Source organism: Nilaparvata lugens, chromosome 3, assembly GCF_014356525.2.
Source record: "Nilaparvata lugens isolate BPH chromosome 3, ASM1435652v1, whole genome shotgun sequence".
NCBI classification, from domain to species: domain Eukaryota; kingdom Metazoa; phylum Arthropoda; class Insecta; order Hemiptera; family Delphacidae; genus Nilaparvata; species Nilaparvata lugens.
The window spans coordinates 69,327,075-69,341,093 of record NC_052506.1 but is presented as its reverse complement, the minus strand read 5'-3'; the positions used below and the strand labels follow the sequence as shown (position 1 = coordinate 69,341,093).

Below are 14,019 nucleotides of genomic sequence, written 5' to 3'. Positions count from 1 at the left end.
AACTGTTCAATTTTATCAATTGTAAAATTCTGTTGAATCACGCATGGTATCATGCAAGCACAAGAACATTTTTAACTATTCTGTTAATGCTAAATTATTATCAACCTGTAAATCAAATTCTGAATCTGCACTGTATGATTACATATTTTATTGTAATATATTTCAGTTTTGTTAATTCGCTTTCTGAGTTCGATTATTTCTTAAGCCTGTCAATTATTGTGTCTGATACGTTCTATATCATCAAGAACCGATCGAATACGATCATTGGAATAATTGAATTAAGCTGGATATTGGAACAGGTCTAAGTGGATGTAGCGAGTGGGGTCAGATCGAGATATTTATTCTTTGTCCTTACCTGCTCATATATCAGCTTTTATCTGTTACCTACCTCGACTTAGGAGCGAATGCATCAATTGTACAGCAGTGGCAGCCATAGATCATATAAATTCCTACAATAGAGCTTAAAACCCGACAAGACTCTGTTCTCGAAATATATTCTGAACGATATTTGGTTCAAATACCGTATTTTAATCCTTCAGAACTTATTAGAGACGCAGTCCCGTAAATTATCTACATCGGGATTTTTGCTCGACCTGTATGATTTTGTATGCTCATTCTTCACAGGTAATAATTTTAAGGTATCCGTATTCAGTGTTTAGCGATCGCTACACTACTTATAAAAATTTCATCACAATACAATTTGTCATTAGAAGAATCAAGGGTGAGCGAGCGTTTAGGCCTCCCGCGATTCCGACAATTGTATTGAATCTTGTAGTGAATCAATCAGTCTGGTGTACACTCAGCGTCCACACACGCAATTACAAAATTTATAGCCGCTACACCATTGACTCAGTACAAGATTCACTCTACATGTGTGAAGCCTTCAAATCACGCTCCACATGATTTGGCGCCCAACAGTGATAGGCATTGAAGAGGTGGATAATCGACTACGAGGATTATTTAGTTGCTCAGTATACTATAGCGCTGACAACGGGAAAATTTGTGAAAAATTCATGGTTGTGAATTTCTTCGAATTTAGTATTAACTGTTCACTGTTATATAAAATAACAAGTCGTACCATACCCAATTTTTGAACAGAAAAGAAATTTATCGATTGATGAATTTTTAGAGAAAAAATCGAACTCAGAATTTTATTATCGTGTTATTCGAAAATTGGTCATACTATAAGTCATAGGTATAAGAGATATCATAAGAAAGGTCATATTATTTGAAGAATATTAGGTCTATATTGAAACAATTTATAAATATTTACAGAAAAGAGGATTGAAGTTATTTACATTTTTAAAAGTTTTTAAAACATAAAGAGGGAAGTAAAATTAAATCACGGATATATTGCGGAATAATTCAAACAAAACACTGCCCCTTTTATATAAAATTTTGCAAAGAACACTAGCCTATATATAGAATTGCGGCAAGAAATTATAAAAGTAAGATATTTATAATAATAGTAATAATAAATTATAAGAGGCGTACCTGTATTACCGCATAAGTGTTCACTGTGTATCCTGTGTGTCCTTGTCATTTTTATGTTAACGATATTGCTAACTTGACTCATTTTATCACTGAACACATTGCTAAACCACTTTTTCTGTATTTCACTCACTACGAAGCTATCACAATTTCTATTGGATTTCTTATTAATTATTTTATATATCACAACACTTTCACGTTTATTCACTGCACACTTTCGTTGCGCTATTTTTCCGCAAACTATGGCAGGAAACGACCAGGTCAATCCAAGTCTGTCGGACACCGAAGACATCTCACCCGATTGTTCGCCGCCATCCGCATCTGCCGCCGCATCCGCCGATTTCCATCCCAATGTACTGGATGATTTATCTTCGACGCAGGTGGAGGAGAGCTGCATTCTGGTGGAGGATACGTTGGTAGCCCAAGAGCCGGAGGATGAAACATCAGAAGAGCACTCAGTCGATGACGTCTCAGAAACAGGAACTCCCATTTCTCGCACCGTTGCTCGGATAAAAAACCAGCGGCTAACCGATAACCATGCACCCGCTCCCGCCGTTGACTGGACCCTCATCCTGAAAGAAATAAGGAAAACCAATGAAGCAATAAATAAAACAAATGCAGAAATAAAAAACTTAAATGAAAAAAGCGACCAAACAAAGGAAGAATTAAAGGAAGACAACAAACAAACAAAGGAAGAATTAAAAAAGGAAGTTCAAGAAGCAAAGAAGGTAAACGAACAGGGTTTGGAGAAATTGAGTCAGCGGATGGATGTAGCATTCCGTGACACAGATAAAACCATCAAAAAATTAGCTGAGTGTCTGGATAAATCAATTTTAGAAACAAATAACCGATTGGATAGGATATCTGAAGATATGCATATGGGAAAAATCAGCGTCGAAGTCAGCATTAAGAAACATATACATGTGGAGAAGGATACAATAAAGGTGGTTAAAGTCAAACAAGCAAGCGAACATAACACATGTATGGAAAACCAACCCACCGAGAATGTCAAGACTGGAGTCGCGACGCACTCCGCCGAACGCCGAGAGGGACCAGCCGACATCACCCGCCAGGCCGAGGACGACATCCATCAGGTAGAGGGACAGCCCGTACCACCGCGCGCCGGACACCAGGAGTCCAAGGACGTTGCCCGCCGCGTAGAAGAGCAGCCCGGACCGCCGACCGCCCACATCACCGTCCATCCACCGAGGACAGCGCCTGCAACATATAAACCCAGCATTCATGAAGATAGTCACCTAAACAATAGAAATGAAACAGAAACCCACAACAAATTGAAATCACAACTGAAAATAAAAACCTCTAAATCAAAACAACACACAAGTAAAATAGCAGCTCCACGGAAAAGAAAAATGGTCTCAAGAAAAATTTATCTACATCGCCGTCATGTTAGGCTGAAATCGTACATCAAGCTTCCTACCAGCATGCAAGAAAAAAGGAAGACGATATCCAGAAGAACCTACAACCACCGCAGTCATGTCCGGTTAAAATCAAGTAGACTGTACACCGGCATGCAACAAAGGAAAGGATTATTTGAAAAAACCCACAGACACCACCGGCATGTCAGGTTTAAAAAGATCAAACTGCATGTTACCGGCCGACAAAGAGGAAATACGTTTGTAAGAATTGATTTACACCACCGGCACATTCGTTTTAAGCCAAGTTTGATAAAACGGATAGTTGCAAATTGGAATGGAACCTTGAAGGACACCGAATCAAATTTAGATGGGGGCTTAAGAAAGAAATAATGTTTTAATCAACTAGAAACTACATTTGTGGAATACACCAGTTATCAAACACTTCATGGTCACAGCCTACCCACCGAATCATTACTTTGCAGACTAGCATCTTTCTACTACAGCCTAATAATCAACATAACCTAAACTTCGCCGCATCTCAACTAATAAGGAAATATTATTAATCCACATCAAATGAAGAAATTATTATCAACTTTAATAACAGAAGAAAATAAAACTACGAAACAACTTTAAAAATTTACCAACCTAATCAAGCCATCCGCCTCATGTCATAGTCATCACAGAAACAATCGCCTGGTATCATCTGCACAACTGAAAAATAGAAACAAGAATTATATTATCCACAGAAAATAATTGTAAATTAGAAATAACATGAAATTAGTAGTGAATAGGAGGAAAGAAAATAAACAAAGTTTATTTGAAAAAATGTGTAAATCTAACCTCGAAATACAGAATCAATAGAAAAATCTATTCAGAACCAAAGCCTGTTCGATAATTTTCTTCGTCCCACCAACCAATGTGTGCGAAATCCTAGAGTCAATGTTAATAGAATCAAAGCAATATCGTTATTAATTATTGTAACCTATTATTTAATGTGGAATTATAAGTAAAAAACGCAACCAAAAATATATATTTATGTTAATTTGCACGAAATGCGCATGTTCTGTGTTATATGAATGTATCTCTAAAAAACTCCAAAGAAAATGAAATTCTTACCTTCAAATGTGAAATTTATTACTGTTGCATCAAAAGATCATGAATTGAAATTCAAATTGATAAATATAATCTTAAGGACTTAATATTTGTAACCAACATTGATAAAAATCAAGAAAGCCATTTCAAGTGTAACCCTGTTTGTACGCAACGTACTAAGCGCAAATAAGAAATTGCTCGAGTCAAACGGTAGACGATTGTCAAGTCACCGAAGTAAAATCACACTCTCACCCAATTTATGTAAAAGCCAAACCAAAGAGTCGAAACCTGTAATAACTATGAAAAAATGATGAAAGTCTATATTTGTTGCAAATACTGTTCAAATCTTAAGAAGTAATATGTGAAATTTTGTATATTTGTTATAGTTATGGGTCTGCTCATAAGCCACCCGTGAATGGAAGTTGTGGAGTTGTTTTAATGAAGGATCCAAAGAGACCTCATTAATTATTGTATTTCGATTGTATCCAATGGAAGGAACAATCAATTATTTATTTTCTCGTAGCCAAAAGTGCACGATATATTGTTTTTAGTGTTAAGTGTTGAGTTTTCGTAGAAGTAAGGAGATGAAATAGTGTATTCATCACAATATCGGATTTTTCAAATAGTCATTGTTTCGACTCGTCTCCCAATTACCTATTTAAAATATCCTGGGGGCTTTTGTGTGATGAATCTTTCAAATAGATCTCATGAAAAGAGAGAAAAATTGTGATTACCTTTTAAAATGAAAGAATTTGCTAAAGGAATAGTTAGCGACCGAGCGATAAAGCTTACTTATCAATAACTGTATATTAGATAAGAGTACCGTTCTGTACTGAATATTTTTCTAGGAAAATTATTCAATAAAATTATAATTATTTTGCGAATAAAGCACAAATTATTTATGAATCGCTCACTGATTTTGAGGTTACACTTTGTTTACTATCGATCAGATGTTTTTAAAACAGTTCGAACGCAGCTGACTGATTCAAAGCATTGTCAAATGTCATGCCGGTTTTCATGCAAGGTAAAATATCATTCCTAAAAATTATAAAACTATCAATAAAGGATCAAGAATTTCAAATAAAAAATAAAATGTATGTATTATTGTTGAAATTATTTATTATTTAAGAAATTATATTATATGTCAGGTCTTATTGTAACTAAATAGGTCATAGCATGAAATTATATTATTGATAAAATGGCAGAAATTAATTATAACAATCTCAAACCTAATAAAAATTGTACAAGAGTATTAATTCATTAACGACTTAATTCAACTGAACCACATGGTAATTAAATCTCTTTGGCAGGTCTAAGCCAATCACAGTGCATAGAAATAGCACCAAGAAGGTGATCGTTTGAAAGCAACACATGTTAATCTATTATCAGACAACAACCCTGCCTTATCAGTTACACTAGCACATGTACATTGTATGAGAGGAACTATGTCTATAAGATTAAGCAGTTTTAAGAATTACATAAATTAAATTATTATTGTAATTAAAGGAATTGTATTCTACTACTTGCCACTGACGTCATGTTTACGTCACAAGCGTTCTACCAATGGCAAATTTTTATGCAAATTATTACATTGAGATTCTGAGAAGCAAGGTCTAGCCTAAAAGCTTAGAGAAAAGAGCAGCACTTCCCTTTTGAAATCCTCACCGTGCAGATCTCTTTTTATAGTTACCAAAGACCTATTTGTGAAAATTTCTTGTTCGATTTTAAATGTTCTATTTGTGAGCCGATATTTTAGGCCAATTTATTTGTTATTCGTAAATTTCTGTTCTCATCAATCGATAAATTTAAAAGCTTAAAGTAAATTATCCCTTAATTAATTCGGTGAAGGAGATATTTAAATTAAAATTCCCCACGTGCTGAAACCGAAGCCTGGATTGCCGCCGATCAAACGATTTTTGATCTAAAGAAGAAAACCACGACCGCCAAGGAAATTCACGTGAGTTATAAGTTTTAAAAGGGGCCCCAATCTACGCTTCGAAAATATTTCAGTGCAGAAACATAAATTTTTCTTCGTTAAATTATTGGCCACGCCGACAAGCGCTTTAGCATTTAAGAGCCTAGAATTTATTCATATTAATTTATAAGAATTTGTAGTTGATTAACTATCCTCCGCTGCCTGAACCACGACCCCGAGCATTTTAAAAAAAAATATTTTCTATAATTCATTTTTTCACTATTTTTTCAAAACTGTTAAATTTTATCAATCGTAAAATTCTGTTGAATCACGCATGGTATCATGCAAGCACAAGAAAATTTTTAACTATTCTGTTAATGCTAAATTATTATCAACCTGTAAATCAAATTCTGAATCTGCACTGTATGATTACATATTTTATTGTAATATATTTCAGTTTTGTTAATTCGCTTTCTGAGTTCGATTATTTCTTAAGCCTGTCAATTATTGTGTCTGATACGTTCTATATCATCAAGAACCGATCGAATACGATCATTGGAATAATTGAATCAAGCTGGATATTGGAACAGGTCTAAGTGGATGTAGCGAGTGGGGTCAGATCGAGATATTTATTCTTTGTCCTTACCTGCTCATATATCAGCTTTTATCTGTTACCTACCTCGACTTAGGAGCGAATGCATCAATTGTACAGCAGTGGCAGCCATAGATCATATAAATTCCTACAATAGAGCTTAAAACCCGACAAGACTCTGTTCTCGAAATATATTCTGAACGATATTTGGTTCAAATACCGTATTTTAATCCTTCAGAACTTATTAGAGACGCAGTCCCGTAAATTATCTACATCGGGATTTTTGCTCGACCTGTATGATTTTGTATGCTCATTCTTCACAGGTAATAATTTTAAGGTATCCGTATTCAGTGTTTAGCGATCGCTACACTACTTATAAAAATTTCATCACTATACAATTTGTCATTAGAAGAATCAAGGGTGAGCGAGCGTTTAGGCCTCCCGCGATTCCGACAATTGTATTGAATCTTGTAGTGAATCAATCAGTCTGGTGTACACTCAGCGTCCACACACGCAATTACAAAATTTATAGCCGCTACACCATTGACTCAGTACAAGATTCACCCTACATGTGTGAAGCCGTTAAAAAACGCACCACATGATTTGCCGGCCCAACGTGAGGCATTTGGATACAGCACTACATGATTTTGGCAAATCTCTCTACATATGTGAAGCCTTCAAATCACGCTCCACAGTAGTTTTCTGCTCGTAAGCAGGTCCTTCTATATGGCAGCAGCCCTCCACTCTCTTCTAATCTCTGCCAGTCGCTTCGTTGTGAATACAGAACTTGGATAAAAGCCAAATTGTTTCACTCAACTTTCTAAATGAAACACTAGGTTTTTGAGTTGTAATTGTTTAAATTTTACACATATTCAACATGTAGTACTATGATCTTCTAGATTGTTGTCATTACTTTCGAATAATAACGAACGACGACTTTATACTTTTTATGCAGTACATCATTTATACTACGTAGGAAATCCGCGAAAATAATTTTAAAAGAATTGGGATAATTGTATTTTCAAAATATGATATACTTAATAATAGATGTCATGCTAATTTTGGAGTAGAGCTGGATCAAGCTCTCAATTCAAACCGAATGTTCTTAGTATAAAGTAGAATCATTGAGAGCTGACTCTCCACTTTTCGTTCAACCAATAGACTATTTTTTGTATGAATGAATTTAGGTTGTAACATAGAATAAACATTCTATAGATATGTATAATATATTATATATTGTATAATCAATGCAATATATATCTAGTAGTATCCAATGTTCCTCTATTAATCTATCCTATATCCTATGTATTCTCTGGTAGTAGTCTCTTTGTAACTTTACTTTTCTCTAGCAGTAGTAAATAAAATCTACTTTTACCTTACTTATATCATTTTATAATGATTAATAAGAAACATTTTTCCATTGCCTGTGTTCCATTGAATTTATTCATTCTAATTGACTTTCCAATTCATTCTAATCGACTTTTGAGTAGGGAATGAGGTCAAGCAATAATACTGGGCTCAGCGGGAATAATGTACCGAAATTCAGCAGTCAGCACTCACCAAACCATTGCAATTGTCAATGTGTGAATTCAAGTAACATTTGCATACAAATTGGTGCCCGGGTGAAGGTATTACCTACAATATTGCCATTGCCTAATCCTGCTGAATGGAATATACAATATACTGTGCTAGCTTACAATCTACTCTGCCCACTTGGTCCGCCATGACTTCTGTACAAACAACAATCGAATGTTACTATAATTTCAATCAGTTGTTGTGGTCAATGACAGCGTAGTTTTCACACAAGTGATGGATTACTGTTGATCCGTGGCCGATGTATCAAATCGTGGAGTTCACAGGTGCCATTATTTCGCGACTTGTTGCAAGCGTGTAGCCTACGTGATTGAGAAACTGTTCGAGACGTGATTGCTATTACCTGGATGTTGGTTTTAGAAAGAGTTAGTTCTCCAAAAAGATTGAAAGTGAAATTTGTCTATTGAAAGTTTTTAAATTTGTTGCATGAACGAAGTGTAAAGTATTTTTCAATAAAAGTAATAATTTATTAATAAATAGTAATCGAATTGCTTTAGTAAAATTTAGTGGAAATTCTAGAATCCATTTGCTGTTATCGAATCGATTCCTTTGTTAATAGCCTACTCTTCCTCATATCATATTTATCATTTAATTTAATTAAATCAATTTATCATAGATAAATGCTTTTTGTATTGTGAGTTTATTTTCTAGGAACATACCATACCAATCTGACGATCACGGAAACCACCTCCTTATGACAAGTGTTTTTTTTTCATTCGATCATTTTAATAGTCTTTCCACTATTAAAAATAGATTGTTCTCCTAAAAGACTTAGGAATGACTTAGGAAAGGATTCAGTCCTTGAAATGAAATTAGTTATGAAATATGGACAGAATATGAAATTTAATTAACCACTAGTAATAATTTTTAATAGTCTTTTCACCATTAAAAACAGATTGTTCTCCTAAAAGACATGACACATTATAAATTTATTTTAAATGATGAGACATTTGTTTATTTTTTTAAATCACTAGTTTATGAATCTGGATTGTTTATTTAGTCCTTGAAATGAAAATAGTTTTAAAATATGGACAGAACTACAATTGAAATTTAATTAACCACTAGTAATAATTTTTCAAATCTTAGTTCAAAAGCTTCATTGACCTTCATGAACCGGCGATAAAATAATGAAAAATTCATTTCAACATGGTTCATCTAGCATCTCATGGGTTTCAGATTATAGGCTACCGTCATGCTAAATTTTTTATCAATAGAAGAGACCATGAACGCTTTCAAGGTTGAAGTTCGGAAAAACATTGTTTGATTGCTATTATCTACTCAAAACTACCGGAGAATATTGTTATTAATATTTGAAAAAATAACTTTCAATTGAAACATACTATTATTAAGTTTTACATCAGTAATGGATTCAAACAAATATGGAAATATCAATTTTTTTCACGGGTCTCATAAGGTTAAACTTCTCATTGTCATGGTTTTTTTAAAGTATTAGAATTTGAATATTTTTAGTAATAGTATCACCATATTTTTTATTCATATATTTTATAAGCCATTATAAAATATATGGATCCAGGATCCTATGCTCTGAATTCTCTCCACCTTCCTTACTTCAGAAGTTATTGTTACTAACTACATTCTTTAATTTTCTGTATGATATAAGATTTTTCAATGAAATATTATTCTAATAGATTCTACTTATATCCTGAATCATGTTCCCCTTTAAAAAAGTTTGCATTCTGAACAGTCGTAATTGAAAAGTAATAGAACTGAGTGATAACTACACCTCATTACAGATAATGACAAAAAGTGACCTATTTCAATGTTTTTACCTCCAAAAAGCTTATAATACTAGGATTAGCTGCTAGCATAAACCCAACACCATGCAATTTTATAACGTTTTGCACCAGCAATATAACGGTTCGACGTGTAGAACACGAGAAGGCCTATATGAGGAGTAACTTAAATGCTTCATATTTTATCGTCATGCAAGTACACGCGCGCGTACTTATTATTTACGCTAGCCGCTTTCTAGAGCGAAGCGAGGCGCGCTAGGCGTAGCCTTAACTGGATAACAATAAATGTGGGTGGGCATAATCACTTAGACTACCTATGCTACAAATAACTCGGTTTTTATTGTCTCCAACAACAATATTCAGCAATGTTCACAATAAACAGCTAAATTGGTCGCAGTCTTTTTGCTTTATTGTCACCAAACTTATGTTTTCAGTGTGTATAATTGATATATTTCGATGTGATTATTTTTAAATATGTATTTGATTTTGTGAAATATTTAGTGTTTATTTCGTATGTGATGAGACTAAAAACAAATTTGATTCATAAGCTTAGTGAGACAACCCGGTACCATACAGTTTCATGAAACATTACCTGTACATGCACCAAATTGAATCCGTGTTTTGATGTTTCCTATTCGAATCCAAAGTAGCTTGAACAAAATTCTATGTAAGGCATTTCTAATTTGTATTGATCGGTGAAGATTCTTCATTGTGATATTACTATGCATTGGCATGGATTGAAATAACATATACAGAAAGAACAGGGATACTTTCCCTAAAAGTGTATGAAACACTTTCTTATAATAACGTTGCCTAATAACACAAGTTTTGTCATAGGGTATGAATAGAAATTGTTTTTTCGGATATTTAATAGCTATTTTGTTTTAAAGCTTACAGTGTGTAAAACGGAATGACTTTTGAATCATTCACCGCAATAATTCGAAACATTCACGCTTTCTTTTGGCCGGTTCAACGCCTATTCACCGTCTGTTTCTTAATTTTCGGCCAGTAAACATAATTATTCTTTTGCAAGTAAAATTTCAATAAGTTGAGGAGAAAGTTCTTTCTCTCGCAATTCTCAAGCTTAATGGAGAGTTTTAGTGACAATTTTATAACAAGTGAAGATAAATGTTTATGAAATTATTATAACTTATTACTCAACTTTTTGTGAAGTAGTGTTGGTCTACATATCATTATTATTTATACTACAGTATAATACTATTCTTATTTATATGAGAGAATTGCATGTTGACAAGACGGGGGTTTTCAGCATCTCTGTCGAAGATTTCTACTGTCAGCATAGGTTGAACGGGAAGTATCGATCTTATTCATAAAGAACACTGACAGTTGAAAGTGAAACACTCTAGCATGGAAACAGCCATTCATACAATATTCCCTCTTTTTATTTTTATTTATTTAAATTTATTTTTTATTTAATATTTTCTATTACGATATTTATTCAGTATAATAGACTTTCAATAAAATCAAGGTCGATGTGAATGGGCCAATGTATCAAAGAACTCTTCCCACTTCAGATTTTTAGGAAACGGAACATAAGATTTGGTGTTATTCAATAATTATTGTTTTTACTGCTAGTAACTGGTACAAATTTCAATCTGTGAAACTTTAGGATTATAAACCACAAGAATTTTCTAGTTTCATACCTAGCACAATGGTTAATCGTTTTTTAGTCGTATTTTAATAAGTGGAATGAATTATGTGATTTTTAACAAAGAAATATTCTTATAAAAAGTTGAAAATTCTGTCCACCTGACCCGACGTGTAAAGCCCTGCACACACATCGTTTTTTGCTCGTACGGTATTTTGCCGTCCTTATAGGTTCTATTAGATTGAACAGATTATTTCAAACAGATGATGTTTGTCAAGTACCGTCTAATCTGATAGAATTCATAAGGACGGCAAAATATCGTGTGAACAAAAATCGATGTGTGTGTTCGGTGCGGGGCCTTAGTGTTATTGCTTACACCTCAGTAAGTTAGTATCCAAATCAACCACATATCAAACTGTTTTATGAAAAATGGGACTGTTTTTTTACCTATTAGATTCCTTTTTCATGAGATTCAATTCTATTAAAAGGCTTGTTCTCGAATATTATTCAACTACGATCATTAACAATATTGAATAATTACTCAAGCTAGAGAGTGATTCCTTTCTAATAAGAACATTCATGTTCGACAAGAATTCATTCATCATAAAATCCATTATTTCCAGTATAGAAAATTCAAAGAAATAATTATTTTAAATATCACAATTCAAATTGAATTTAAATGGAATAACGAGGGATTGGAACAATCATTGGAAAGTCTTATCTTTGTAAAATGTCCTGATAACAATAAATTTCACTGGTTAAATCATGTTAATCTAGTACTACACATGATTGAAAGCAATGCGTTGAACTTCCAGTTCATTTCCCATCAATTTTCAGGAGGTTATCAGAGATCATTCACATCTAGAATCAGTGGATTCGTTGCCATTCCATTTGTGAATTGACAACTCTAATAGAAATTTACATCCATTAAAACTATTCAACTCTAATTCATATAGTCAAACATGATAAATCACGTCTCTCATGATAAATCCAATTAATTGATTTATAAAAACCTTAAAAAAGCTTAGGTGTCCAAGAGTTTTGTCAAATTCTAGTTGATTAATTCACAATTCCTCTCTCAAATTTTATGGAGGAATGATTCCATTTTTAAGATGTTCACCTTCATCCACCCATAAGCAACATCTCTCATGTCTCTTCTGGTAACCTCTAATAGTTACAATAAACAACAAAAACCTTCAAATCATTCAATTTTTTGTCAATAATACCTACCTTTTTAATTGCGTTGTAACTTGTAACTAATTTTTAATTTATAAACTGTACTCATTCAAGCTTTATCAAGTTATTTATGATCCATGTCTTTGTTAGTTTTGTAACAAGAACCTCACATTCTCTTACAAAAGTCATAGGCTAGTCAATAAAATGCTATTCTTAAATTATTAGACTCGCGCTTCGCAACACCCAATAGGGTGAGCTGCGGCCTCCGCATTTGAAGCTCCGACCTGGATGGTGAGGTAGGGGGGGGGTGTTCTCGCCCGCCACATAGCTTTGTTCAGCTCTATAATGATTAAATACAATTCTTAACTCATCTCATACAATAATAAAAATTAAGAAAAATAGAAACTGGGTTGTCAAAAAAGAGAAACTGGGTTGTCAAGAATTAATTTAAAAAATATAAAACTTCATGGACTGAGTGGGATTGATTCTCAATAAGTAAGCAAATTTAATGGATATAAAGAATACAGTATTTTAAAACCTTCGCAAGTTTCAAAAATTCGAATATTAAAAAAACAATCATTTTCAAACAAAGCTATTAATTAGAACTAGGCCTATAGAATTAATAAAAATTAATCATATTAAATTAATTAAAATCGTTATAGAAATGTGAATAATTTTTCAAATAAAAATAATAATAGTGGATCTATTTTAAATAAAATACTAGGATAATACAGTAATATTTGAGTGTTACAAATAATAGTGGTATTTTTAATTAATGTAAATAGGTGAGTTACCTGACAATAAGAAGCGGGTGCCTCCTGTCTAAGCCTGGCCCTCTCCACCCTGGCAAGAGTCGGCGAGTCGAGGATCGACGGTGAACCAGAAGCACTTCCTGAATCAACCAGCATTGTATGTATATCCTTTAGCACACCGACACAACAATCAACATTCGACAACTACAGCTCACCCAATCGCATTGATCGCCGCGCAAAGTTGGAGCGCACACTGACAGCTGACAGGCACGCGCTTGGCTGCCCTGCAACGGAGCTTCCTTTCTCCTTCACCTCTCAGCGTCGTCTGCAACGTGCGAGCTTACCGAAAGGAACGTTTTTGATACAAGTGCTTAGGTTCACCTTAATTTCTGGGTATTAAAAATTTAATAACGGGGACCGAGCTTCGCTCTGGAGTACAAAAGCATAAAAAAATTATTACGAAAGAAGAAATTATAATAACATTTATAACATTCATACAGAAATGTTCTATCCAATCACAGTAAATTGAGATTAATTCCCAGAGGAATGCAAAAATTTCCCTCACGAAGGCTCAGTTGCACAAAAGCCGGTTCAATTTTAATCCTGATCAACTTCATGTGAAGAAGACCATTTAAAAAGATGGATCTACTGGAATTTATCAGGATTGAA

At 33.7% G+C, this 14,019-nt stretch overlaps 1 protein-coding gene across 2 annotated transcripts in view; it reads right to left on the bottom strand.

Moving 5' to 3' along the window:
* LOC111055568 overlaps positions 1-13,636 on the bottom strand; it is a 125,942-nt gene extending 112,306 nt beyond the window's left edge. Inside the window, exon 1 of one of the 2 annotated variants that reach the window (XM_039424424.1) lies at positions 13,393-13,636. In XM_039424424.1, the coding sequence (XP_039280358.1) occupies positions 13,393-13,506 (114 nt within the window). In that variant the 5' untranslated portion in view covers positions 13,507-13,636. The remainder of the gene's footprint in view (positions 1-13,392) is intronic. The other variant, XM_039424425.1, reaches the window with a different exon arrangement.
* Positions 13,637-14,019: the final 383 nt, after the last annotated feature.